This window comes from Desmodus rotundus, chromosome 9 (assembly GCF_022682495.2).
Source record: "Desmodus rotundus isolate HL8 chromosome 9, HLdesRot8A.1, whole genome shotgun sequence".
Lineage (NCBI taxonomy): Eukaryota > Metazoa > Chordata > Mammalia > Chiroptera > Phyllostomidae > Desmodus > Desmodus rotundus.
This window is the reverse complement of record NC_071395.1, coordinates 109603765-109630653: the sequence shown is the minus strand read 5'-3', so window position 1 is coordinate 109630653 and position 26889 is coordinate 109603765. Positions and strand designations below refer to the sequence as shown.

General features: G+C 57.2%; 2 protein-coding genes and 1 long non-coding RNA gene across 7 annotated transcripts; 2 read left to right on the top strand and 1 right to left on the bottom strand.

Annotated features, from left to right (window-relative positions):
* Positions 1–217: 217 nt before the first annotated feature.
* On the top strand, positions 218–13283 carry FADS6 (fatty acid desaturase 6). The gene is made up of 6 exons (XM_024553641.4): positions 218–448; positions 1035–1201; positions 8614–8794; positions 9435–9622; positions 10518–10697; positions 11279–13283. The coding sequence occupies exons 1-6, from the start codon at positions 286–288 to the stop codon at positions 11426–11428; spliced, it is 1029 nt and encodes a 342-aa protein (XP_024409409.1). The 5' UTR covers positions 218–285; the 3' UTR covers positions 11429–13283.
* LOC112298634 (uncharacterized) lies at positions 3269–11441 on the bottom strand. 4 transcript variants are annotated; one of them, XR_008425127.1, is made up of 6 exons: positions 11342–11441; positions 10003–10128; positions 7852–7951; positions 6455–7541; positions 5545–6343; positions 3269–5440 (listed from the first exon to the last, which is right to left on the bottom strand). It is a non-coding gene; the product is annotated as an uncharacterized lncRNA (long non-coding RNA). The 4 variants fall into 4 exon arrangements; XR_002974170.3 differs by having other exon boundaries at positions 3269–5658; positions 5865–6343; XR_008425128.1 differs by having other exon boundaries at positions 3269–6343; positions 6455–6699; positions 7399–7541.
* A 5023-nt stretch (positions 13284–18306) lies between the features above and the next one.
* Positions 18307–26533, top strand: FDXR (ferredoxin reductase). 2 transcript variants are annotated; one of them, XM_024553902.4, is made up of 13 exons: positions 18307–18507; positions 19131–19225; positions 19314–19385; positions 22281–22376; positions 22582–22704; positions 22918–23031; positions 23330–23431; positions 24149–24256; positions 24498–24582; positions 24714–24913; positions 24990–25161; positions 25802–25972; positions 26084–26533. In XM_024553902.4, the coding sequence occupies exons 1-13, from the start codon at positions 18426–18428 to the stop codon at positions 26212–26214; spliced, it is 1551 nt and encodes a 516-aa protein (XP_024409670.2). In that variant the 5' UTR covers positions 18307–18425; the 3' UTR covers positions 26215–26533. The 2 variants fall into 2 exon arrangements, with proteins under 2 accessions (XP_024409670.2, XP_024409669.2); XM_024553901.4 differs by lacking the exon at positions 19131–19225 and having other exon boundaries at positions 18308–18507; positions 19288–19385.
* The last annotated feature ends 356 nt before the right edge of the window (positions 26534–26889 follow it).

Sequence of the window (26889 nt, the reverse complement as noted above, 5' to 3'; positions counted from 1 at the left end):
AGGTCAGGCGTTCAGGGGCCCTGAGGGGTGTGCTCGCGTCCCCGGCCTCCTTGTCGTCTCTGCTCTGGGCTGGCTCTCGCTCCGGGGTCTCCTTCCCACCCTTGGGCATCCACTCGGTCCTCGGGCGGCTGTTCCGGACCAGAAGCCCTCGGTGCCCTGCATGAACGATCACACCGGGGGCGGGTGCCCGGCGCCTGACTCCGCCCTGGCCCGCCCCCGTGCTCCTCCGCGCCTCGCCGGGCGCAGCAGGCACTCCGGTGTGTCCCCAGTCGTCCGGGGGGCCCCATGGAAACGGCGCGGGGAGCGCCGCAGGGGAGCGATGGGGCCGAGACGCTGCTGGGCGAGCTGGAGGCGCGGGTCCAGGACGTGGTGAGGGCGAGCTCGTGGTGGGAGCGCCACGGCGTGGATTGCGCCATCCTCACGCTCAGCCTCCTCTCCTTACCGCCTGGTGAGGGACACGGGGACTGGGCGACAAGAGTCTGGGCTGGGTAGGGGGTGCGGGGGAGAGGATGAAGAGGGTTGCAGGGGAGGGTGGAGTTGGGGAAACGCTGCCTGCCTGGGACCCCAGCATGAAGAGTCACACCCCAAATCTGAAAGTCTGTTTGGAGCGTCCTGCCCTATGTCCCCAGAAGACCTGGGTGCTGCAGGAGAGAGAAGGGCTGGCATGAAGGGCAGAGGAGGGGGAAGCTGAGAAGGGTCATGGAGAGGCTGGGAGGAACGAGGTGACCTGGAGGGTGGACCTCTCCTGGCCTGGACCCCCACAATACCCGGAGGTCACTGCTCTGGCTGGGGCCCAGGCCAGGACTCCCGCAAAACCCTTGAGGAGTGAACTGGGCTCTGTTTTGTCCCTCCCCCAAACCCGTCCTGTAGAGAGACGGGCCCACTCCCAGGCCATAGTGGAATCTGCCCACTGCTGCTTGTGGCAGCTCCTGGAGCTGAGCCCCCTCAGGTCTGGGCTTCCAGGGGTGAGGCTGGGGTGTTTGGGCCCAGGTCTCCAAAAGCCAGAGAAAGACCCCGCCCCGCTTGCCCCGCAGGGTTCCTGTGCCTGCGCTCCGACAATGTCCTGGTCTTTGTCCTGGGCATCGCCATCCTGGGCGTGTGCCACTACACGCTCACTGTCAAGGGCAGCCACCTGGCCACTCATGGTGCCCTCACTGAGTCCAGATGCTGGAGCAAGATCTGGGCACACTTCTTCGTGGAGGTGAGCCTGGGGGGGCGGGCAGCTGCTGGTACCGGGTGGGCCACTTCAGGGCTCTGTGCCAGCGGGCAGGTGTGTACCACATGCACGCTGGGATGTGTGTCTGTTGGAATGTGGATCCAAGTGTGCAGCATGCACTATAGTGTGTGTGTCTGTGTGTGCCCTTGAGGGTGGTGGCACCTGGGGGCAGAAAACTGCACAAGGGGTCTATGAGTATGCACCTAGGGCAGCGGACTCGGCCTGGGCACCCCCGTTTCACCTGGGGATGCCCGCTCACCTCTGCAGTGTCAGCCCAAGTGGTGACAGAGCTTCCTCCTCCTACCAGGACACCAGAGGCTTGCAGGTCTCTGCCAAGACCTTTCGGCCTCCTGGTTTTGCAATCGGGGTTTAAAATGTAAGCTACAGACAGAAGAGGTGGGGGAGCAGGTGCCTGGTGTTGCAGGGTCCCAGCCCTGTAATGTGCGCTCTGCTGATGCCTGGGGGTGGCCGAGCCATCTTGAGGAGGCTTCTCACTGCTCCCCCAAGTCTGCTTCAGGAAGGACCCTCCTCTCTCCTGACCCTGTGCCCCACTCCTTCCACCCCTCCCCATCTGTCTCACCCCTCTCCCCCACGCACAAGGCCAAGGAGGCAAAGGTATCCGGCTGGGCTGCCCTTCTCTCTGGTCCCTCCGCGGAACTGGTTCCCTCCTCTCTCCCCTCCAGCTGGATCCTCACCCAGCCAGCCAGGCAGGGGGCGGGGCAGGGCAGAGCCTTTGGAGCTGCACTCCTCGGCTGGGTTCCCAGCCCCGCGTATTGACTCAGCATGTTATTGAATTCAGCGTGGAGTCTAACAAACAGGAATAACCGCACTACCTCCCCATGGAGCCGGCCTGAGGATTCAGTGTGGGCTTGGGCCTGGCTCTTCAAGGCTCCAAAGGGTTAGCAGCCTTTGGTGTGTGTTTGTTAGTACTGTTTGTTTTTAACCGAAAAGTGGATACAGTTGTGCAAAGCGGACAGAACTGTGTGTGCGCACATGCGTGTTCATGGGCCGTGTGCTGGCCCCCCACCTGCTCCCAGCGTTGCACTGAGGATGTGCTCCTGCTGCCCAGGACCCCCTTCTTGTTGGGGCCTGTGCTCTTCCCCAGCCTTGACCCTCAGGAGACCCTGTCACTACAGAATAGTCCAGTCCTCTAGTCCACAGCCTTAGGTGTCAGCCGAGTCTCCCTGGCTTTCCCGGGGTACCCAGCGTGTGCCGGGCCTGTGTCAGGGTCTGCTGGCTGCAGCTGGGGGTGGACAGAGACCTCGCCCCCTCTGACCCACTGGCTCTGGGGGCAGGGCTGAGCAGGTTGGAGGGGCCGGTGACATTCCAGGTTGTGTGTCTGCTGAGGTGTCCCCAGTCATTCACGCCTCCCCTTGCCTGCCTGCACAGACCTGCCTCTGAAGACCCACTTCCAGTCTGCAGGAGACTGTTCCAGTCCTGCTAGCAAGCTCTGACCTCCCTCCAGCCCACTGGTAGCCCTGACCTCCCCGGCAAGAGCACCTGCCCCTCCCTGTCCTGAGTGACGTCACAGGGACTGCTATATTCTCGGGGACTGCCAGTGAAGGACTGCAGGAAGGTGGGGGGCAGGGCCACCCTGGTTTCAGTACTGAAGCTTGGGAAGGATTGACTCCTGAAATCAGAGGGCTTTAGGGACCCCCCTTTAGGTCACTCGGGAGTAAGAGGGAACAGGCTGCTCTGCTGTCTCAGCTCCAAGCCCCGCTTCCACAGCCGGCTTTTTGCCACTGGGGGGCAAGTCACAGCTGGGCCACAGGGCGCACAGGCCAGTTCTGCCACCAGGGGACGCCCTCACCTTCATTCAAGTCCTGTGTGGTGGTGGAAACAGAGCCAAGAGGCCCAGCCGGGCCATAGTTCTCGAATGTTCTCTTCCCAGATCAGCGCAGCCATCACCCTCAGGGCTGTGTCTCTGACCTGCTCTCTGCCTTCCTCCCCCTGAGCCCTGAGAGGTGTTAGACTGCACGGGCTCAGCTGTGACTTTACTTTCTATATAAAAAATTCGATTGCGGGGCAAACTCAGATCTGCACCCCATAACATAATTTTATATTAAAAAAACCCACCATTTATTTTGAAATTACAGACTCACAGGGTGTTGCAAAAGCAGGATAAGCAGCCTGGTGCACCCTTTACCCGGCTCGCTCCAATAACTACATTTCAGTAAGTGCTGTTCAATCGCAACGCCAGGAAACTGACCTCAGCACGGTCCGCGAGTGTGGGCCCCGTGCGTGCGTCGTTCGATGCCATTTCCCAGACCTGTGTAGGTTCCCAGACTACTGGGAAGCAGCCCTTTGCCCCACCAGCCCCAGCTTTGGTGTAACTTCCTCAAGGCCGAGCCTGTGGGTCGGTGAGCCTGGCTCCTGGTGGTGGTGCCCCTGGTGGGCTTGCGTGTGGCTCTGGAGCAAGATCAGGCAGCGGAGTATGGAAGGGCTGCTTAGAGAGAATGAGGCGGGGTTGCTTCCGGCGGGAGGGGCCGCCCAGCCGGTAGTGGGGATGCTTGGGGGCTGAGACAGTGTCTGTGGAGCCTGAGTGGGCAGTAGCTGAACAGTGCTCTCACCATCATGGAGCTTCTGCTCCCCGCTGAGCCCTCCGCCAGTGGCATTGAAATCATAAAAATCCTGATCATATCAGCTGACACTGAGTGGCTGCTTCCCGTGTACTTTATACACAGCATCTCATTTAATAGTCACACCTCCTTGCGAGGTCGAAGCCATGATTACCTATTTGTGGATGAGGAGAGGAGACACTGGTCTGGGAGGTTAAGTCGCTTGCCCAAGGTTGCTCAGCTGGTCTGTGGTGGGGCTGGGAGCAGGGTAGGCAGAACCTGCCGGTGCGTCAGCCAGCGGGTGTGGACGCTGTGAGCACGGACTGGCAAGGGGGCGCGGGGACACTGGCATGTCGGCAGGCATTTTTGGCCATCACAGCTGGTGTGTGTGTGTGCGTGCACGTTACTGGCACCTAGTGGGTAGAGACCAGGGATGCTGCTAAACATCCCACACTGCACAGGACAGGCCCCCGGAACACACAATGACTGGGCCCCAAATGTCAAGAGCACCCAGGCTGAGAATCCCCGGGGAGAGAGTCAGAGGAGGTGCTGCCAGGGCAGGGTTGGCCAGGCCAGCGCAGGACGGCGGTTTCACAGGGGGCAGACACACAGACAAAGGCACAGACGTGGGAAACAGCATAATGCTGGAGGGGCCCGCAGAATCTAACAGGGAGCCTGGAGAAGAGGGGCAAGGAGGCCCATGGGCCAAGTGGAGGAGCTCCGAGGTTACTGGGGACACGGCCTGAAAGGGGAGAGGGTTTTCTGGAGCCACTGACGCTGACGGGCTCAGCACTGACTGTGCAGCCCGCGGCTCTCAGGACGAGGCGCTCAGGGGCCCCTCTCTCATCCACAGGGGAGGACGAAGACCTGAGACAGCACACTTTCTGAATTCTGAATCATGTAAACATATTACCTATTCAAAAAATAAATTAGACAACTCCCTTTGAGTGGGCAAACAATGTTGACAGTGTCGCCGTAGAGCCGGCCCCAAGCCTGGACACTGGACACTGACAGCTGGAACTGGTATTCTCACTGAGGTGGGGGAGGGGGGGCATTGCCAGGTGCAGCAAATACAATACAGACGCTTGGTTAAATGTGAACTTCAGATAAGCGACGGGTGTAGGCAGTCTGGGGGGTAAACTGCACAAAGAGCGATTGGTTCTCCACCTGAAACTCCACTGTATCTGGGCATCCCACACTTTGCCTGACAAACCTACCGCTGAGGCCCGTGAGCCCCAGGGGTCCCCGCCGCTCTGGAGCCAGCCTGAAGGGGCTGCCAAGCCCCTGGGAATCCGTGAGAGGACCCGGCAGACTCCAGCCCAGGGTCCGTCCTGCCTGAGGGACACTGCCCCTGGGCCGATCCACAGTCCCTCCTTCTCACGCTGTGCCTGCTGCCCTCTGCTACTGTGTCCACCTCGGGAGTGGCCCTGCTGCGCCCCTGGCCCTGAGCTGGAAAGCTGGCCTTGCCCTGGATTCTTCCTCCTCACCTTTGCCCCAGATCCTGTCCCCCACCCCCACACCTGTCCTTCCTGCTCTCAAGGCCTGTCGCCTGTGCATCCCGTCCCTGCCCTTCCAATCTAGCAGAATGACCTGCTTAACACCAACTGGGGCTGTGTCGTAATTTCGTAATGATGGTTTTTAGTCCTGAAAGTCCTTTGTTTAAAAACTGAAATGAAAGGAGAACATTAGAGGACACATAAGAACTGAGAGCCTCCCTCACCTCCCAGGGCCACTGGGGAACGGGGAGGAAGAGGACCTGTCCCTGCTCACCTTCTGAATTCCTGATTATGGGAATAAATTTCCTGTCCAAAAAACAAATCAGACGGCTCAGACACTCCCTTTGGCTGGTGGCCGGGATCTGCGGACATTCTGGCTGACAAGAAACTGAAAGAAAGAATGAATGAATGAGTGAGTGAATGATTGAGTGGGAGAGTTGGGACCTCTCTGTTTAGCTGAGAGAACGTGTCCAGAGGAAATGCAGGGACGCGCAGCCCTGGAGCAGCGCGGCCACTTGCTGCTGAGTGATTGGGGCTCTAGGGTCCTGCTGAGGAGCACAGAAGGTGGTGGGTGATATCAAGAATGACACCGACCTTGAGGCTTCTGGAGCTTTCTCTAGGTCTGGATGTGGAATCCACTTGGGTGAGACCTTTAAATAATCCTTTAGAGCAGGACAGCTGGTTCTCCCGCTACGTCCACAACCCGTGGCCAGAGGGGCGCGCCCGGCTCCGGTTGGTGGGTGCGCATGCGCTCAGACACGCTGTAATCTGCGTTGTCTCCCCTTCTCGCCTACATCCACCCGAGAACGTCTCGATAGGAGTGAGAATTCCAGCGTTATAGAAAGAGCCTCAAACCTGTTTGTGTTCATGTAAAAGGCAAATCGTACACAGGCTGAGTGTGTCCTGAGTCACACATCCTACGTGACGCACCGCGCAGGTAGCCCGTCTCCCCTGCACCCTCAGGTCTGGACGAGTGGCTGGGAACTGGCTGAGAGCCCGGGCAGGCCCCTAGGGGTCTGGTTCAGGCTCCGTCGTTTCTGATGTTGCTGCTCCGGGTGTGGTCAGCTTCTGGTCTGGGAGGAGATGCAGAGCGTGCGTCAGAAGGAAAACCAGCCTTGTCACGAGGCAGACCGCTGACATCTGCTTATTCCTCCCTCCCTCCCCTTCCGCAGCCACCAGTGTACCTCTGAGTCTGTTTCTGTTCTGTTTATTCATCTTGTTTTAGATTCCACGTGCAAGTGAGATCACACAGTATTTGTTCCTCTTATTTCACTTTGCACAGTGCCCTCTAGGTCCCTCCACATTGTTGCAGATGGCGGGATTTCGTTCTTTTTTGTGGCTGCATCACACTCCATCGTGTGCCTGCGCCGCATCTTTTTTATCTACTCGTCCACTGACGGGCACTGGGGCCGCTTCCATACCTTGACCGCTGTAAATAACGCTGCAATGAGCAGAGGGACGCGCACATTGTTTCCAAGTTAGTGTTTTTGCTGTCTTCGGATAAATGCCCAGCAGGGGAACTGCTGGACCCTACGGCAGCCCTATTTTTAACCTTGGAGGTGCCCCTGCACTGTTTTCCATACTGGCTGCACCAGCCTGCAGTCCCACCAGCAGTGCCTGAGGGTTCCATTTTCTCCACGGCCTCGCCAGCACTTACTTATCGATGTACCGATGATTCAGCTGGCGTTGAGGAAAGAAGCAATGCGGAGAGGGCGCGGACGCAGCAGTTACAAACAGCCGCTCCTTCAGTTACATGGGCTAGACCATGAGGTTCAGGACACACACTTGCCCTGGCAGAGGCAGGTCGACCTCAGGACGTCCCCACAGACCCGGGCTGCGGCCCCTCGTGCCCACCGCCGAAGATTGCTACCACTAACTCGAACCAACCAAGGAGCCCCAACGGGCGTGTGCGCTCAGCTGGCAGGTCCTCGGAGACTGGCAGGCCCGGAAGAGTCTTTGCTTTAGTCAACAGGTTGCCTACTCACCCTCTTCGGCCTCTCCCAGGTTCTGTCCCTGGGCGAGGTTACAAAAACAGCAAATTCCACCCCTGGGGGAGTTACGTCACCAGAGAGCAAAGCAGCTGGTCCCGTGGGCTCCACAGCAATGCAGTTGCTGAATTAGCATTTACCTTCCTGCCCTCTGCCTTCTCGCTGGCGGGCCCTGTGCGGTCTGGGTTTGCCATGTCTGTTGTAAAACTGCGTTGTGACATTATTATCTGTGCTCCTCAGCGTCCTTTAGATAGAGCTTCTGGTGACCTTTTGTCTTCATTTCCTTCCAAAGGAGGAAGTCTCTGAGCACAGAGTGTGAGCATGGGGGCCTTCGCTATCTTTTCTCTCCTGGATCCGCCTCTGCTGCAGGGGCCTTATGGCTTATCTTGGATGAGAGCTGGGTTCACATTCCGCCCCTGCTACCTACCCGGCTGGGTGACCGGGGGTGGCCACATGGCCTCTCTGTATCTCGGTTTCTGCCTCTGTCAACTGTGGATGATGACACCACTGACCGTCCCCCCCCCCCCCCCCCGCCCCCGGGCTTGGACGGTTAACAAGTCATGCATGTGAGGTACAGAACGCTTAGTACTCACCTCTGCTCCCTGTACAAGGCTCACGGTGACTGGAAAACCCTTCCTGTTCTCCCGGAAGCAGGCAGGCAGCGTCTCCAGTACAATTAGCAAATGTCCTGGCCTGGGTAAAATATTGCAAGAGGCTGACATCTGCATTTCATTTGCATGTATCTGCATAAGAAATGCCGTAGCCCCTCTTTGCATCCAGATGACTGGTCCTGGAGTCAGAGAGCTGCTGCTCAGGACCAGCTTTGCAGAACCCCATGAGTGCCATAGAAGAGCCACCCCTAGGGAGAGGCTGGCTCTCAGCACCCTCACCACAGGTGCCACCCTCCTGGACAGTTTAGGAGATGGCCTCCCTGTGCCTCCGGGCCACTCACACAGCCCGCCCTTTCTGCTGCAGGCTTAGGATGCAAAGTAGTGCTATAAAGGTACAGATGTTTCCAAGAGAAACACAAAATAATCATAGCCTGGCACCAGGAACTCGACCTGCAGTGTGTCTGAATCCTTGTCTGGATGGTCAGTGGCAGAGTGGCATCGGGGACAGGGCTGGCCACTTGCTCCCTAGCACTTCGCAGTGCCACACCAAGTGGACACAGCTGCTTTGACTGGCTGCCACTCTGTGGCCACCTGAGAGCTGACGGGCAGGGCTGATGAGCTGGGGGTGCGAGTCAGGCAGTAAGGCGCTGACAGGGGTGTTCTCGAGGCTCCCAAAAGTCCTGCTTTGCCTGACTGGGCTGACGTGGACCCCAATGCCCTTTCTGCGCCCTCCAACCCCCATAGGTGTGCACGGCCTTCCCTGCAGAGGATGCCAAGTACGGGCATGTCAAAATGCACCACGGCTACACCAATGTGCTGGGCCTGGGGGACTCGAGCACGTGGAAGTTGCCTCACCTCAACCGCTACATCTACATGTTCCTCGCTCCCCTCTTGATTCCCATCATAACCCCTCTGGTGGCTGTCGGTGAGTACCCTGGGACTGGGACCGGGGCCGGGGCCAGGTCCAGGGCTGGGGCCTGGTCTGGAGTGCCCTGCACAGGGCTGGCCGCCCTTCTCTTCTTCCCCTCCTCCACCTCTGGAGGCTGCCTGCGGAGGAAGCCAGGAGCCCTGAGGGAAGACAGAAACTTTCTGAGACAGCCAGGCAGGGTGGAAAGAGCCTCAGACCCAGGGCCAAGTCTGGGGAGCCACTTACTGGCTGGTGACCGCAGGCAGCTTACTTAACCTGTCTGAGCCTCAGGTTCCTGCCTGCTCCTCAGAGGCGGTGGGAAAGCAGAACGAAGTCATGGACAGAAAAACGCTTTGTAAATGCCTTGCAGTGCATGGCACATTAGAATTAACGTCACTGGAGCAAATCGTAGGGTGGAAGGATCAGGGGCTGGGGGCAGCCGGACCTGGGTTCAAGCCCCACGCCACCACTTACTACCCGTGTGACGTCAAGTTGCTTAATGCTCCATTGGCTCATCCGCAACGTGGGTGAATCCTCTTTCCAGGGCTGCGTGTGCATGAACACACCTAAATCTCCCCCGCTGAGCCACCGGGGAGCCAAGCTCATGGATCTGAACCTTGCCCACCCCGGCCACTGTATTTCTTGCCCCTCCTGGCAGAGCGGCTGAGGAAGGGGAAGCCCAGGGTAGCTCTGCGGACGCTGGGCCTGATCTCCTTGGGCCTTTATTCTCATTACTGGCTGCTCCTGAACGTGTCTGGCTTCCAGAGCCCCGGCTCCGCCCTGGTCTGCATGCTGAGCACCAGATCTCTGCTGGCCCACCCTTACCTCCACATCAACATCTTCCAGGTAAGGCGCTGGGGGCTGGGGGAGCGTTCTCCACCTGAGCAAGCACCCCCACCTCCCACCCAGCCCTCGACTTTTCTCTCTGTGGGTCCTCGTGGAGAGTTGGGGTCTCAGGTGAGGAATTTGCTGCTTTTCAACACTGGCTGTCACTCACATGGGGATTGAAGATTTGTTAAGAACTTTCTATGCATTGGGCGCTTGATTAAGCCAGTTGGGGACACAAGAGATTAGCCCCTGGCCCCTGCCCTCAGGGTACTCACTGTGATAGCCCCCAGGGATGGGGACCATCACAGAGCCCCAGCACTGGCCAAGAGGCAGGCAGACGGAGGAGCTGGAAGGGCAAGGCTCGGCGCACTGTGCCACGGCACCATCCTAGCACTCACCTCAGCCGCTGGGCTGACTGAACCCCAGGTGTGACCCTTGGCCCCACTTGCTAGAATGGAAGCTCCGTTCACTTCACGTCCCTTAGACTTAGGATGGCGCCTGGCAGAGGAGGCGTTTATGCAAACCTGTTGGATGAAAAAAACACTTGCAGCTACTTGAGCTTGACCTTGAACGACAAGCAGGATTCTGATTGCTGACAGCAGAAGAACAGGGCCTCTCCAGGACAAAGCCAAGACACACCGACACGAGAACAAACAGTGGGCGTTGAGCACTTTGGAGGACCCTGGGACCCAAGGGGCACCTGGGCCAAGCCCCTTATTGCATAGGTGGGGAGGGAGGCCCAGAGATGGACGAGACATGCTCAGGGGCCAGCCTCCTCATGCCTTTACCAGGTCTGCCAAAGCGGGAGTGGGGGCACAAGAACCCACGGACCCCTGAATGCTAAGTGAAGACACTGGGGGCAGGGTGGGAGGTGTAGGACTGGCTCAGGCCGTGATCCATGCATCTGTCATAGCACATTGGGCTGCCCATGTTCTCCCGGGACAAGAAGCCCCGACGGATTCACATGATGAGCCTGGGGGTGCTTAACCTGCCCCGGCTGCCTGTGCTGGACTGGGCCTTTGGCCACTCCATCGTCAGCTGCCACGTGGAGCATCACCTCTTCCCCCAGCTCTCCGACCACATGTGCCTGAAGGTAGGTCAAGGTCGAGTCGGAGGGGCTGGGATGAAGAGACTGTTGGAGAGCAGAGGGTGGGTACCCTTCAGTATTTGCCTGAACACGGAGCCCCCCAACTGGCAGGAAAGGCAACCCAGGGTACGAGCAGAGTGTGGGGTTCCGATCGGAGACATGTGGGCGTCTTATCAGCGGCGTGGCTCAACAAGGCTGCTGGCTGTCTCTGAACCTCAGCTTCCCCGTCTGTTCTGGCAGAGGAGGGAGCGGGGCTCACGCTGACAGGCTTTGCACAGGAGGTGGAGAAATGGATCTGAAATGCTGGGCACACAGTAGGTGCAGCACAGTAGGTGCTGGTGAGAGGGAGCTGAGGCAAGGAGGACTGTCACGTAGCCGGGAGCTGGACTTGGGTGTGTGTGGCCATAGTCCCCTTTTCCCCCACCTGCCGGGAGGGGGAGAGGCAGGAATTCTCCCGGCCGCTCAGTCCCTGCAGAGCACCATAGAGCAAGGCAGACAGGAGCTGGGGCTGGGAAGAGGAAGGGCCCCCGTGGGGATGGGCCTGCTTGCAGTCCTGGCTCAACGGCTCCCTCCCCGACCTCTGGCAGGTGAAGCCCGTGGTATCCCAGTTCCTCCAGGAGAAGCAGCTGCCTTACAATGAGGACACTTACCTCGCTCGCTTCCGGCTGTTTCTCAGTCACTACGAGGAGCTCATGGTGCAGACCCCTCCCATCACCGAGTTGGTGGGGCTGCAATGAGGGGCGGGCTGGCATAGCCATACTGCTCCCCCACAGGGCCCAGCCCCTGCTCTTCTGCTTTTGCTTGCCCTTCCCCCGCGGGTGTGCCTGGGCTGCTGGTGGTGGATCTGGAGCACGGAGGCCCTGGGTGGGCAGGGAGGCAGGGAGCTCATGCTGGGGGCTCCACATGGGAGGGTCACCTGCCCTGCTTGCTTTTCTGGGCTTTGAGGGCTGTCTGGTGGAAAGGAATAGAGGTGGCTGGGGACTCTGGGCATGCTGGCCAACTCCATCTCAGGACTAAACAGCTGGATTCCTTCCCCACTCTGCCTGAGCCTTGGTAGGGGTGAGAGAGAGTGAGGGGATGAGAAGAGCCTGTGCAGGGGGCAGGCCAGGAGGGGGCATTAAGAGAGCAGGGCCAGCCCTCAGCTAGGGCCTCCCTGGCACCAGGTGCGTTGCATACATGGCCACTGCTTTCTTCTCGTGCCCTTGGAGCCTCTGTCCCTTAAGGAGTCTTCTCCCCAGGGACCACAGGGGCAGTTACCTTTGGCCAACTCTCCTAGTTTCCCAGCCAGAGAAGCCTGTCCCAGACCCCGGCTCAGGAGCTCCCAAGAGCCACAGCATTGGCAAGGTCAAAGTGCATGTGTTCTATAGAGAACATTCCAGGTTCTGGAAGGAAGGGGAGAAAGAGTATAAGAAGCTTTGAGCATGATCTTGGCTAGCTCCGGAGAGTCTGCTTTGTTCCGTGTCATTTAGGAGTGGACCTGGGACAACTATCAAGTGAGAGAGAGAAGATTCAGTGGGAGGGGAACTGAGGCTGGAGCGGGTGATGGGCACAGGGCCTGGGGGGCAGACAGCCTCAGAGAGGGAAGGAGGAGGAGAAGGAGCGTGTGGTGCAGAGACAAGAGCTGGAGTCCAGGGGTTGGGCTGAACAGCCCCATCTGCAGCCTGTGAGGAGGGCGGGGATGTAAGGGAACTGCTGACGCCAGCCTGTGGAAGAGGTCCAGGTGCTGGGAACACCACCAAGAGTCAGCCTACCTGGGCAGAGTTGAGAGGGGGCTGGGGCTGCCCTGCGGGGGCGGAGGGGTGGGGGCTCCCCTTCCCAGCTGGAGGCTAAGGGAAGGACAGAGAAGGAGGCCAGAGCAGAGGTTTTTCACCTCGGCGCTATGACATCTTGGCCGGATATGCTTTGTCTACGGCCTGTCTGCGCCTTGCAGGATGTTTAGCGGCGTCCGTAGCTTCTACCCGCCAACCCTGAAAACATCTGAAGGCACTGACGAGTGTCCCCTGGGGGCAAGGTCATGCCTGGTGGAGAACACACGTTCTGAGTGCACAGTGCCTTGTTTTCAGTGAATCCTTCGTGGGGTGAAGGGCCTGCCGACCCTGCCGACGAGAGGCCAGCAAATGGGACTGGGCGGAGGGGCGGATGGCAAGTGGAAGGCATTCTCTAAGCCTGGTCCTGTTGCAGAACCCTCCTCCAGGGTGGCCTTAGGTGGCTCTGCTGGGTAGCTGCCATCGCTCCTGCGGACCCTGTCCCCACTCCGCTCCTCCCTGCCTTTCTCGGCCCAAGGCCACAGCTCCTGCCACATCCTCTCTGCAGCCACAACTTCCCGGTCCCTTAATCCTGCTGTCCCCTCTGTACAAAGTTCTGTCCTTAAACTCTCTGCAGTCAGCACTTTTAAGTGAGCCACCCATGCCCCGCTAGGGGGCTGACTGATGGAGCACAGTTCGAGTCCCAGCAGCCCTCTCAGACCCAGGCAGCCTTGGCAGCCTCCCCGGCCTCCTCAGCCTCCTATACCTTCCTGCTGCTCTTCCGAAGTGCATCCAGAGCTCAGAAATGGCCTTAAGATCTAGCAGTGGGACTAATCAAACAGCCAGTTCTCCATATGAAAAATGCAATGTCAGAAAAGGCCCCATGGCCTCGTCCCGCCTCATGATTAAAACCATCCTAATACAAAATCAGTGACTCACTGTTATTGATCTGGGCCTGAGTGGGAACGGGCAGCAGCTGGAGGCCCTGGTACCGGACTTGGCTGTACCACAGGCAGCTGGGACAAGTCACTGTGATTACTCTGAGACTGGATTTTCTGTTACTCTGAGAATGTGGACTGGGACACATAGGGCTTGGGAGGGGAGGAGAGGTGACAGGAGGGAATGAAGTCCTTCAAGGGCTCTGCAGCAACCTAAGGTCCAATGTGTATAGGTGTAGAGGCAATAATATCGATGATGATGACAGCTAATCAGAACCTATAGCACATTTTTTACCGATTCCATTTAATTTTTAATCTTTACAAGAACCTGGTACAACTTTTCCTTGCATCACATGTTGTGGAGATAAGCCCTGGAGGGACTTCATCTCTCAATGTCCTAGAGCTTGTAAGTAGTGGAAGAAGGATTTGAGCCCAGCGTTTCCCACTCCGGAATCCCTGCTCTTCACCACCAAACACAGTGCCTCTGGGAGGGGAGCCCTGTAGGGCCTTCTGGGATATCCGATCCTGAGTCTCCTTCTCTTCCTCCCACGTGAAAGGATAATAAATGATTTGATCATTAAGACAAACTCTTTATGAACATCCTGTATGCGTCAGGCTCTGTGCAAAGCTCTGGGGGTATAAGAGTGAATGAGAGCAGGTCCCAGCCTCCGGAGCTTGCAGTCTAGTGCAGGAGGTAACCAACTCTTTCTGGAAAAGGGCCAGACAGTAAATATTTGGGGCTGTGTGGACCATGTGGTCTTTGTCACAAATACTCAAAGAATTTTGTGCCATCCAAGTGCGTCACAGTCAGAGAGATATGTAAAGAAATGAGCATGACTGTATTCAAATAAAATGTTTATGAATTTGTGTAATTTGCACATGTCACAAAATATTATTCTTTGCATTTAAAACAATCATTTAAGAATGTCAAAACCAAGCACTTCCGGCCAAGATGGAGGCATAGGTATACACACTGTCCCTCCTCGCACAACCAAAAGAAGGACAACAATTTAAAAACAAAAACAACCAGAACTGACAGAAAATCGAACTGTATGGAAGTCCGACAACCAAGGAGATAAAGAAGAAACACTCACCCAGACCGGTAGGAGGGGGGAGACGTGCAGCAGGGCGGAGAGGACACGCAGCAAGGCCGAGGCTGGCAGACCAGGCGAGGCGGTGGCTGGAGGACTGGATGGTCCCACATTCTTGTGCAGATAAACTGGGAGGAACAACTGGGGAGTGAGACAGACCCACAACCCAGGGCTTCAGCGGGGAAATGAAGCCTCAAACCTCTGACTGCAAACACCTGTGGGGGTTGAGGCAGCAGTGGGAGAAACTCCCAGCCTCACAGGACAGTTCGCTGGAGAGATCCACAGGGGCCTAGAACGTACACAAACCCACCCACCCGGGAATCAGCACCAGAAAGGCCCACTTTGCTTGTGGGTAGCAGGGGAAGTGACTGAAAGCTGGCAGAGAGCGGAGCAAGCGGCACTGTTCCCTCTGGGGTCCTCCCCCACGTAGAGCGTCACAGCTCAGTGATGTGACTGCCCTGCCCTGGCGAACACCTAAGGCTCTACCCCTTACTATGTAACAGGTGCACCGAGACAAAAGAAAATGGCCCAAATGAAAGAACAGATCAAAGCTCCAGAAAAAATACAACTAAGTGACGAAGAGATAGCCAACCTATCAGATGCACAGTTCAAAACACTGGTAATCAGGATGCTCACAGAATTGGTTGAATTTGGTCGCAAATTAGAGGAGAAAATGAAGGCTATGCTAAGTGAAATAAAGAAAATGCACAGGGAACCAACAGTGATGGGAAGGAAACTTGGACTCAAAGCAACAGTATGGACCAGAAGGAAGAAAGAAACATCCAACCAGAACAGAATGAAGAAACAAGAATTCAAAAAAATGAGGAGAGGCTTAGGAACCTCCAGGGCATGTTTAAACGTTCCAACATCCGAATCATAGGGGCACCAGAAGAAGAAGAGGAAGAGCAAGAAATTGAAAACTTATTTGAACAAACAATGAAGGAGAACTTCCCCAATCTGGCAAAGGAAATAGACTTCCAGGAAGTCCAGGAAGCTCAAAGAGTCCCAAAGAAGTTGGACCCAAGGAGGAACACATCATGGTACATCATAATTACATTACCCATGATTAAAGAGAAGGAGAGAATCTTACAAGCAGCAAGAGAAAAGGACACAGTTACCTACAAAGGAGTTCCCATAAGACTGGCAGCTGATTTCTCAAAAGAAACCTTATGGGAAAGAAGGGGCTGGCAAGAAGTATTCCAAGTCATGAAAGGCAAGGACCTACATCCAAGATTGCTCTATCCAGCAAAGCTGTCATTTAGAATGGAAGGGCAGATAAAGTGCTTCCCAGATAAGGTCAAGTTAAAGGAGTTCATCATCACCAAGCCCTTATTTTATGAAATGTTAAAGGGACATATCTAAGAAAAATAAGATAAAAAATATGAACAGTAAAATGACAGCAAACTCACAGTTATTAACAACCACACCTAAAACAAAAACAAAAGCAAACTAAGCAAACAACTAGAACAGGAACAGAATCACAGAAATGGAGATCACATGGAGGGTTATCAACAGGGGAGTGTAGGGGGAGAGAGAGGGAAAAGGTACAGAGAGTAAGTAGCATAAATGGTGGGTAGAAGATAGACAGGGGGAGGGTAAGAATAATATAGGAAATGTAGAAGCCAAAGAACTTATATGTACGACCCATGCACATGAACTAAAGGGGGGAGGGGGAATGGGTGGGAGGGGGTGTGCAGGGCGGAGGGGAGTGAAGGGGGGAGAATGTGCCAACTGTAATAGCATAATCAATAAAATATATTTTAAAAAATTAAATAAAGTACAAATAGGTAGGTAGAGAATAGCCGTGGGGATGTAAAGTACAGAGCAGGAAAGGGAGTAGCCAAACAACTTATTGTATGCATGACCCAGGGACATGAACAATGGTGTGGGGATTGCCTGAGGGAGTGGGGGGTGCTGGGTGGAGGGGGGAAAAATTGGGACAACTGTAATAGCATAATAGTAAAATATAATTTTAAATGAAATGACCCATTAAAATATTGTTTTGCATATAGTTATTTAAGTCATATTATGCTTTTTCCTCTCAGAATTATGTTTCTGAGATTACTATCTGTAGTTCTAGTTAATGCTTTTTAAATGCTATCAGAATGGTTCATTGCGTGAATAATTAGGATTTATCTATCATTATTGAGGGAGGTTGTGTTTGTTTCTTTTTTGCCATTATACATTATGCTGCAGTGAACTTTAATAAATGCTTCTCTTTATTTGCAAAAAAAAAAAAAAGAAGAAGAAGAATGTCAAAACCATTAATGTGTGGGTTGGACAAAACCAGCCAATGCGTAGGATGGGGCCTGCTGTAGTCGGCCCATTACTGGTCTAGTGGGAGAGGCACACACGCAAGGACGTGTTCGAAATGAGCACATTAGGAGGGAGGGGAAGAGGCCCAAGGGGCTCCTGGGGGGCTGGCCGTGTTCTACCTCTTGATCTGGGTGCTGGCTACACGATTGCATCCTGTGATGATTCATCAATCAGTGCACTTCTGATCTGTGCACTTTTCTGCTTGTTACAGTTCAATCAAAAAGATAATGAAAAATGATAAGGCAGTATAGTAAGTAATAACGGCGTAGAGTGTTAAGAGGACCAGAAGGGACCCTACCCCAGCTTGGGGGAGGACGGGCCAGGGAAGTCTTCTCCAAGGAAGCATTTGACAAGGGGGACCTTGGGAGAAGAGGAAGCTGAAGCTGGCCTTTGGCTTACTGGGTCAGATGTGACCACAGATCCTGTCATTTAAAAATACACTTTGCCCGTCGTGGGTTTTTTGCTTTAATTTTGCAGTCGGGGCCAGTGCCTCCCGGACCTCACACTTTTCCAGCCCTTGGACAGAGTCAGGACCTGGCTCAGGCCATAGCCCCTGGGCAAATTGCTCCTCTCATTTCCTCACCTACTGAAAAAGGAAAGGGTGAGGCCGGACTAGATCTCTGGACGAAAGAGGCGTTCTACAGAAAGTAACCTCACAGCGGGAGCTGATCGAAAATTCCTAAATGGACAGGTCTTGGTGGGTCGTCATGCCCCAGGCCTATAACTCCTTTAGTGAAAGGTTTTAAGCAAGTCCTGTCCATTGTTCTTGTGCATCGAGGTTAACACATGTTTGAAATGTCGAAATACCTCTCCAAGCAGTAATCACCCACAAGAGTACATAATCTAGTTAGCCACTCTGCAGTCCAATCCCTCCCTTGCTTTCTCCTACCTTCATGGAATCGTCCTAATGTTGCCTCTTTAATTTCAAACGCACAAAAGAAACTGCAGAACTTATTCTCAGGAGCATCTGAAATCTTGCTTCCTCGCAACTGTCATCAGTTTTGGCTCAAACAAATTTTTATAAAAATTCTCTACTGGTTTGGACATTTCTTACGGGAGCATCTTGCTGGGAGCACACCTGTGCAGTATCCTGGTAGGTGAAGACGGCCGCCAAGTTCCAAGAGGAGCCCCGTTTCTCGGAGCACCGAGGTTGCTGGAACCCACGGGTGATAGGTTGGCGGCCCAGGTGGACTACCTATTAAAAGGGAAAGGCGCTTGCGTCATCAGCCGGCGACGAGAGGCTAAGTAACTCCTCTCTAATTGGTTCCTTTCAGCAAACGGGAGTGAAACTGCGTTGAGGGTTTGCTCTCCTTAAACTCTAGACTTCCGATAACTGGAGGGCGGGGAAAGATTGGGGGACAAATTGATCAAGTCACATAGGGACCGGAAGTCCGGGGGCGGGCCTTCAGCATGAGGGGGTGTATCCAAAGGCGGCTTCTCTTTTGGGGGCGGGATCCTTTCGAGCATGGGGGCGTGCAGCAGCCACACTCTGCTGTCCCAGAGCGTGAGAGGCGGGATTTGGGGCGGGGCCGCGACTGTAGGCGGGGTCAGGGGGCCGGGTCGGTGCCGGCGCTCAGCGCGGAGCGCAGGGCGGCAGTTCTCGGGATCAGATCCGCTGGCCCGATCCTCAGATCCGTCCCAGCCATGGCTCCGCGCTGCTGGCGCTGGTGGCAATGGTGGTCGGCGTGGCCTCGGACCCGGCCGCCTCCCGCCGGGAGCACCCCGGGTAGGAGCTGGGCACCCTTGGAGCTGGATGGGAGCGCGGGAAGGCCTGAGAGCGCTAAGTAAAGGGGTTGGAGCCGAGCTGGGTCAGAGCTGGAGAAGGGCGAGAAAGGGGTCGGGGCAAGACTGGAGGGCACACTCACGCTGATGAGATGAGGTGGTGTACGGGGGCAGACTGGGGCCCTAGTTGTACGGGGATAAGGTGCCCTAGGGCGAGACAAGGGTCAACAAAGATGAGAGGGGAGACCGTGATGTCCACAGGTGGGAAAAGGGGTGAATGAGGGCGATATGGAGGTCCATGGGGCACGAGAGAAGTGTGAGGGTCTGTAGGAACGAGATGGGTCTACTAGGGCAATATGAGGTTTTATGGAGAGAGGGGTCAGAGAGGTAGTAACTGGGAGCACTGTGGGAAGATCCACGGGGGGAGACTGGGTGAGACTGGGTGATACAGGGCCCGTTGGAAGGATGTGGTATTCTAGCTGGGTGGGTAGGGAACTCCCTAAGGAAAATGAAATGCTGGGCAGGGCAACTTCAGGGGTGGGTGACGGGAGTTGCTGAGTAGATCATCTTCTGCGACATAGCTCATGTGTGATATGGGGGGTTCTGAGTGAAGTCACAGGCTTTGAGGTTCAGATGAAATAAGGAACCCAGCAAACGCCAAAGCTTTGACAAAAAATAGGAGTGTGAAGCCTGGGAAGCTCCATCTTGTGTTCGACACTGAAGTTGGTTTGAAAGTGGGGTGGGAGTGCTGTTCAGACCTCCCTGGCCCTTCCCCCAACCCCAGGCTCCCGCCAGCAGTTCTCCACACAGGAGCAGACCACCAAGATCTGTGTGGTGGGCAGCGGCCCAGCCGGCTTCTACACTGCCCAACACTTGCTAAAGGTAAGCCATTCCCTCCTGGCTCCCTCACCCATGATTCCCTCCCGGTGCTGCTCCAACCATAAGGGCAAGCCCCACCCACTCTGGGACCCCTGATGGGGGGAAAAGGCTCCCAGCCTCTCTAGACTGGACATTCTTTACACGCTTTGTCACCTACACCTGGGGCTCCCCACCCTAGATCCTCAGCTATGAGAGGAGTGTGTCTGCCTCATGGGCGATGACCAGTGGTCAGTGGTAGGGCGTCAGCGATGCCTCCTTGGCCAAGCCCTCCAGGGGGCTTATGCAGACCTGCAGGATGACTTTCTCCTGCCCCTCATCTTCCCTGCTTTCTTCTCTGTCTCTGCTCTATCCCCAGCATCCTGCATCTCGAGGCTCTAGCCCCTCTTCTCAGGGTTTCTGTAACTTTGTCCGCCTCACTGTGCTCTCCTCACCAATGGCCCCGTTCCTCCCCCTGCCATGCTGTTCTTTCAGCCTGCTCTCTACCACCCGAAGGCCAGTGTCTCAAGGCTTATGGTGTTGGTTGGCCTTGGTGAGGGGGACCGGCCCCACAATTACTAATTACTTTTGAGACTTGGCCAGGCGTTGGACCTTGGTGGGAGGGAGGGAGAACCGTGGTGGGGGAGGAGAGAAGGGGGACCTAGGCTGACTAAGACATGGGACAGTGGCCTTGCTTTGGAGGGACTGGGAGTGCCCAGGAAGAGACACGAGAAAGGATGGATATATTCCTTATACACACACACGCTTGCAGATACTGAAAAGGTATTGTGCCCAACTGGCCCAGCTGTCCCAGGACATGGGCCTCAATGTCAAAACTGGGGGTGTCCTGGGGAGACTAGATGAGTGGGTTGCCCTGCTACACAGCGACCTGAGCACCCCTTCCACACAACATGGTGAGAGAGCTAATTACAGCGGTGTGACCATCCTACGACGAGTCGGGGGGGTCACTCAGAAAGTGTTTCCTGAGGAGGGTGCATTTGGTCTGCACTGAAGGAGGCTGAGGGCCTGCCACAGGCGAGGAGTCTTCCCAGGCAAGCGGCCACACAGCTGGACAGCCCTGGGCTCTGGGCAGAGACTGGAGATATCGTAGAGGCTGGGGAGCCCCTGGAGGGCTTTGCGTAAGGGGCACTGTGCTAGCTGAGCCTGAATTTGGGGGAGTGGAGAGATGGGGTCTTCCAGGCAGGATGGTCAGTGCTTCCACTGGGAGCAAAGACCCTGGTGGGGTACCAACTGGACTGGGTTGAGGAGCCCCAAGGTGTAGGCTTCAGGTGGGTGTGTGGAAGGTGCAGGGGTGTCAAACTCATTTTCACCGGGGGCCACATCAGCCTCTCGATTGCCCTCAAAGGGCCGAATGTAATTTTAGGACTGTATAAATGTAACTACTCATTAACAGTTAAGCGAGAGCTTGGTGCTGCCGCAGGGTAGAAACAAGGTGGAGGGCTGGATTCAGCCCACAGGCCTTGTGTTTGCCACCTGTGGAGTACAGGAACAGAAGGGGAGAGGCTTGGGGGAAGGGGGAGTCGGCTGTGATCGGATGGGTTTGAGTGTCTGGGTTGAGCCGTCCAGGGCTCTCAAGTTTGCAGCTGGCGAGGAGGTCTGGGCTGGAGGGAGAGAGGAGGATATCAGTAAGTCCATGGGAATTGGAAGTCATGGAGGGGGGGAGCCAATGAAACTTCCCCAGGGGGTGTGTGCCCGGGGAGAGAGTGGGGCCCCAGATTGGAAGAATCTCAGAAAATGTTTCTGTTAAAAGTGGGGCAGAGGAAAAGGGTATTGAGAAAGAACAGCCAGAGGGACAGGAGTGGGGGGCCAGGAGGGGACTGCAGGGTTAGAGAGGAGCGGGCCTGGGAGACTAGGCCAGCCAGCCGTACAAGGTAATAGAGATAAGCAGTAAACACGTCAGGCGGATTCATCTTTATGGAGGTGGCCTTGGAGAGGGCAGTGTGGCCTAGAGGGAAGGACCCACAGCAGGAAAGAGCGGGAGAAGATAAAGCGGGGTTGTGTAAGGTGTTTTCCTCCAGGCCGAGCAGTTTGAACTTTGCCCTGCGGCGGTGGGCAGCCGGGAGGGTTCCTGAGTGAGGGAGTGACTTGCAGCAGCAGCAACAGTAATAGTAACAATGGCTTTGTTGGTTGCCGCTCACCATGCATCAGGCCCTAGGAGAAGTGCTTCAGACCTTGCTCTGTTAATCCTGAGCGTCATGCCGGAAGGGATGTTCTGTTGTTCAGAGAAGTTAGAGAGCCAGAGAGTGGTGGGGACTCCGTGGCTGCTGATCCAAAGCCAGAGTTCCATATCAGTGGGGTTTGAGGGGCACTGGGTCCGGTGCCACCTGTGGCGAGTATGGACAGGGAGAGTCAGAAAACATGGAGGGGCAGATGGGGGTGGGGCTGGACCTGGGGGCAGGTGATGGAGTGGAGGGGAAGGGGATTTGGACAACGGCGAGGAGGGGAGCCACTTCTCTCTCCCTCTGTCTGCCACACGCCCCACCTGTGCTCCCGGCTCCCTGTCCAGCTTGGTCCGCTTTCCAACAGGATGACCTTGGAGACTACAGCTGAGGCAGCGTGATTCTCAGGTCATCAGCCTGACTGGGCATTTCTAGAAGTGTCGAGGGGTTTGAAGGCAGGGCTGTGTGGACCATCGGGTACCCCTCGGGTGGGGGGCAGGCTACCACCCACCTGTTGGAGGTGTTCTCACCATCTCCATTGATGGGCAGCCCTGGTGGTCTGATCTCAGCGGCCCCACTCCTCTTGTCTAGGGAGATGGGGAGTCTGGGGGTCTTTTTCTCCTTGCAGAGGGTCGAGGCCTCCTTGTGTCCTCGCGCACTGAGTGGGGCTCTCCTGCTCTGTCTGGGAAGGGGAGGGCCCCGCCCCTCCCTCTGCCCCACTGCCCACTGCCTTGCTCCCCAGCACCACAGCCGGGCCCACGTCGACATCTATGAGAAGCAGCTTGTGCCTTTCGGCCTGGTGCGCTTTGGTGTGGCGCCTGACCACCCTGAGGTGAAGGTGGGTCTCTCTCAGCACAGAGTGGAGGGTGGGAGATATGGGTCAAGGTGAGGAGGGCACGGCAGCTCTCTGGCTGCATATAATGACCCCAGACCCTGTAGAAGCCACCCAGGTTCCATCCTGGGATAGGGTGGGGTGAGGGTGGCACAGGTATGGTCCATGGAGCTGTCCCATCCTCTAACCCCTCCCACTCTGGGCCTGGCAGAATGTTATCAACACCTTTACCCAGACGGCCCGCTCTGACCGCTGTGCCCTCCACGGCAACGTGGTCGTGGGCAGGGACGTGACCGTGCCAGAGCTGCGGGAAGCATACCATGCGGTGGTGCTGGTGAGTGCAGATGGGCAGGGCAGGCAGGCCACTGGGGTGGGGCAGTGGCAGGAAGTGGAGGCTGAGGGATGGAAGGCACAGGAGTGAGGCCCAAACCACTGGGCATGGCCTAGGGTGAAAGCTGGGGAGCAGGAGCTGGCTGGGGCCCCCGGAGGCCATGGGTGGGCCATCTGGCCCCTTAGCGGGTGCTGAGCACTCTGGGTCTCCCCTCAGAGCTACGGAGCAGAGGACCATCGGGCTCTGGAAATTCCCGGGGAAGAGCTGCCTGGTGTGTTCTCAGCCCGGGCCTTTGTGGGCTGGTACAATGGGCTTCCTGAGAACCAGGAGGTGAGTTTGGGGTGCACTCCCGCTGCCTCTTCCTCCCCACTCAGCCAGGGCTGGGGCAGCCCTTAGATGCCAGAGCTGGGCCAGATGGAGCCATCTCCAGGACCCGGTGAGATGAGATGTGATGTGAGCCATCAGGCAGAGGAGGTGGGAGGTTAACTGTGGAAGGCCTCTGGGCTGAGAGGGGTGGGGCCGGGTGGGGCTGGGGGACTGAGCAAGGCTCAGAGATCCCCAAGGGCTGTGGACAGGCAGCTGACTGCAGCCAAGGCGAGGGGTCCCCTGTCCAGACCTCTCCCTCCAGCTGGCGCCGGACCTGAGCTGTCACACAGCCGTGATTCTGGGCCAGGGGAACGTGGCTCTGGACGTGGCCCGGATCCTGCTGACCCCACCTGAGCACCTGGAGGTGAGGGGGTGGGGCAGGGGCAGGAGAGGGAAGGTAGGGAGCTCAGGAGAGGGCGCCCCTGCCGCAGGGCTCAGGACTCACCCCTGCAGGCTAAGCTCCATGCCTCTGTTTCCCCGTGGTGTCAGGCGGGGGCCTACGGAAAGGCAGTCGGGGAGCTACATCTCAGACAGTATCTCCTTCGCGTTCAGCACTCCAACTACGTGGCCTTAAAAAAAAAGTATTCCGTGGACCACAGAATGCTGCTTGGAACGCTCACCTCACCTCCTGCCAGTTAATCCTTTGGTTCTTAGCTCAACTGTCCCTTCCTTCGGGAAGCCTTATCCCTTCCTCTCCTAGACTTGTCTACCGTTTCCAAGCAGGTTGTGACCACTTTAATTTTACATTTATTGATGAGTATTTGATAAGTCTCTCTCTCTCTCCACCAGATCAGAGGGTTTGTGAGGGCCGGCACCACGTCTCTTTTGCCTACCATTAACACCCCTCTCCCCTGCCCCTTGCCTGGTACCCCGTGCGTGGTAAACCCGAGTTGAGAGAAAGCATGGGCCTGGTTTGCTTCTCGATTGAGCCATTTGCAGAATTGGTGGCAGTGTTCCATCTGGCCACCAGGTGGCGAAGTGGTGCACGTTCCGGCCGTCGACCTTCTCAGGCTCAGGGTGGGATGTGACCCAGTGGAGAGGCTTCCTGTAGGATACCTTTAAGGTCCTTCTTTTGTGTCAGAAAACGGACATCACGGAGGCTTCCCTCAGGGTACTGAGGCAGAGTCGGGTGAAGATGGTGTGGATAGTGGGTCGACGTGGACCCCTGCAAGTGGCCTTCACCATAAAGGTGCTGGGGCCAGAGGGAGAGGGGCCAGGGTCCTAAGTAGGTGGTTTTCCCTTGGGAGGTGGGGCAGGGCGGAGCCCCTGGGAGTGTTGCTGCCTGGGGTGGGAAAGGGGAGCCAGATGGGGCCCAGTGCCCTCCCCGGTGGTGGTGGTGGCCCCCACCTGGCCTGGGCTCTGGGGTGGGCCTAGGAGTGGACAGTGCTCTGGGCCTGACCTCCTCCCCCGCCCCCATCCCCACCCCCAAGGAGCTTCGGGAGATGATTCAGTTACCAGGAACCCGGCCCATTTTGGATCCTGCGGATTTCTTGGGCCTCCAGGACAGAATCCAGGGTGAGGGGCCCTGGCCTGGCCCCCAGCGCCCTGGGGAGGGGATGGGCTAGGTCAGAGAGGGCTTGGGGAGGGCACTAGGGGAGAAGGCTGTAACCCAGGGACAGCCCTGAGACGTTCTCTGTTGCTGCCAGGGGTGCCCCGCCCCAGGAGGCGGCTGACGGAATTGATGCTCCAAACCGCCACCGAGAAGCCAGGGCGGGAGGAGGCTGCCGGCCAGGCACTGGCCTCCCGAGCCTGGGGTCTCCGTTTTTTCCGAAGCCCCCAGCAGGTGCTGCCTTCACCAGACGGGCGGCGGGCAGCAGGCATCCGCCTGGCAGTCACCAGGCTGGAGGTGAGTCTCCCGTCACCCAAAGACACCCTGTTCTCAAGTCTCCTCGCCTCAGCTGGGTGTTGCCTCCACTTCCCAGGGAGCCGGTGAGACTGCACGGGCAGTGCCCACTGGAGACACGGAAGACCTCCCTTGTGGCCTGGTGCTGAGCAGCGTTGGGTATAAGAGCCGCGCCATTGACCCCAGTGTGCCCTTTGACCCCAAACTCGGTGTCATCCCCAATGTGGAGGGCCGGGTTGTGGATGTGCCAGGTGAGGAGACTTGAGAAGGCTAGGCATGAAACTCTGGTGGGGACAGGGGGGCTGGTGTCTCCTGGGGCCATTCACATTCCTTCAGTCACCCAGCTACGTGGGCTGAGAAATTGCTCTAAGTCAGGTCCTGGGGAGCTGGGTCCTGGAACCCAGCCTCACCCTCGTCTCGGCCCGAGGGGAAGTTCCCAGTCCAGCTGAGGTGCCTGCCTACATGTGGTTATTAAATCATTCCATTTACGGAGGGAGGCCTGTTCTGGGTCAGGCCCTGTGCTCGGAGCTGGGTTTGGGGATTAAACAGCAGGCCAGATCCTCAGGGGGCTTCCAGTCTGATCATCCACACCCCCGTCTGTTCCTCAGTGAATGTTTACAGGGACCTGCTGAAACTGGAGGTGGGCAGGACCCAGCTCCTCCCCCACAGCAAGCTCAGGGAAACTGAGGTGTAGGGGGGGTGGTATGGTAAAGGCAGGCTGAGCAGAGTCTGGGAGGGGCCCGTGGCCACAGTGGGCCCGGCAGACGGGGCTGCGGGAGGACTTGGGGTATACAGATGCACGTGCACGCGTGTACACCCTGGATGCTCAGGCTTGCCAGGCGAGTGTCCAGCCACCTGCCCTTCTCTAACCCCTCCGTCGCCCCCTGCCAGGCCTCTACTGCAGTGGCTGGGTAAAGCGGGGGCCCGCGGGGGTCATCGGCACTACTATGACTGACAGCTTCCTCACCAGCCAGATGCTGCTGCAGGACCTGAAGGCCGGGCTGCTGCCGTCTGGCCCCAGGCCTGGCTATGCGGCCATCGAGGCCCTGCTCAGCAGCCGAGGTCTGGGCCCGTGGTGAACTCCTGGGGGCAGGGGCCTTTCCACTGGGGTTTGTGCTCTGGGCTGGGATGGGGGAGGGGCTGGGGCAGTGACTCCTCTTCCCTCTGCCTCAGGGGTCCGGCCCATCTCTTTCTCGGACTGGGAGAAGCTGGATGCTGAGGAGGTGTTGCGGGGCCAGGGTATTGGGAAGCCTAGGGAGAAGCTGCTGGATCCTCAGGAGATGCTGCGGCTGCTGGGGCGCTGAGCCCAGGTCCCCGCGAGGCAGGGTGGGAGAGTGCTGTACAGGGGCAGGGGCCGGGCCAGTCTGAGCAGACTCCGTACCACAGCTGCTTCCCCGGCCTGCCCTGGCATGAGGCCTCGGCTGCCTCTGCCAGGGACCAGTAAGCACTACCTCCTGCCAGAAGGTTGCATTTGCCAGTGTCAGTTTAACTCCTAGCAAGGAGATAACCCCAGTTAGGGATGGGTGGAGGTGCAGGCTGACCTTCCTCCCTCTCCCCTCTCCTGCTGGACTGTGGAGGGTCACTGGGTCCAGAATATGCCGAAAATAAAACAGCTGCAAATGAGGGCCAATGGTTGATGTGCCTGTGATTTCTTCTGGGGCCTGGGGTCACCTTCCAGCGGCAGCTCCCCTCCAGCCGCCAGGTGGCGCTGCAGAGCCAGCTCCCCGCTCCAGAGCCTCGGGGCTGGAGGTGGCTTTGGTAGCCAGTCCTCCTGGCCCCGGCCCTCCCTTCCTCTCCTTGGCCCTGCTGCTGCGCCCTGCCTTCTGCCCACACTGCAGGCACCCTGGGGCCCCGGTCCGCCTGCTCCGCTTGCCTTACTGCCTGGTTAGCCCCTGGTACAACTAAAACAAGAAAAAGGAGGAATGAAGGGACTGGGCAGCAGCTTGCTCTAGTCCCTTCCTGTGGCCCCCACATGTGTT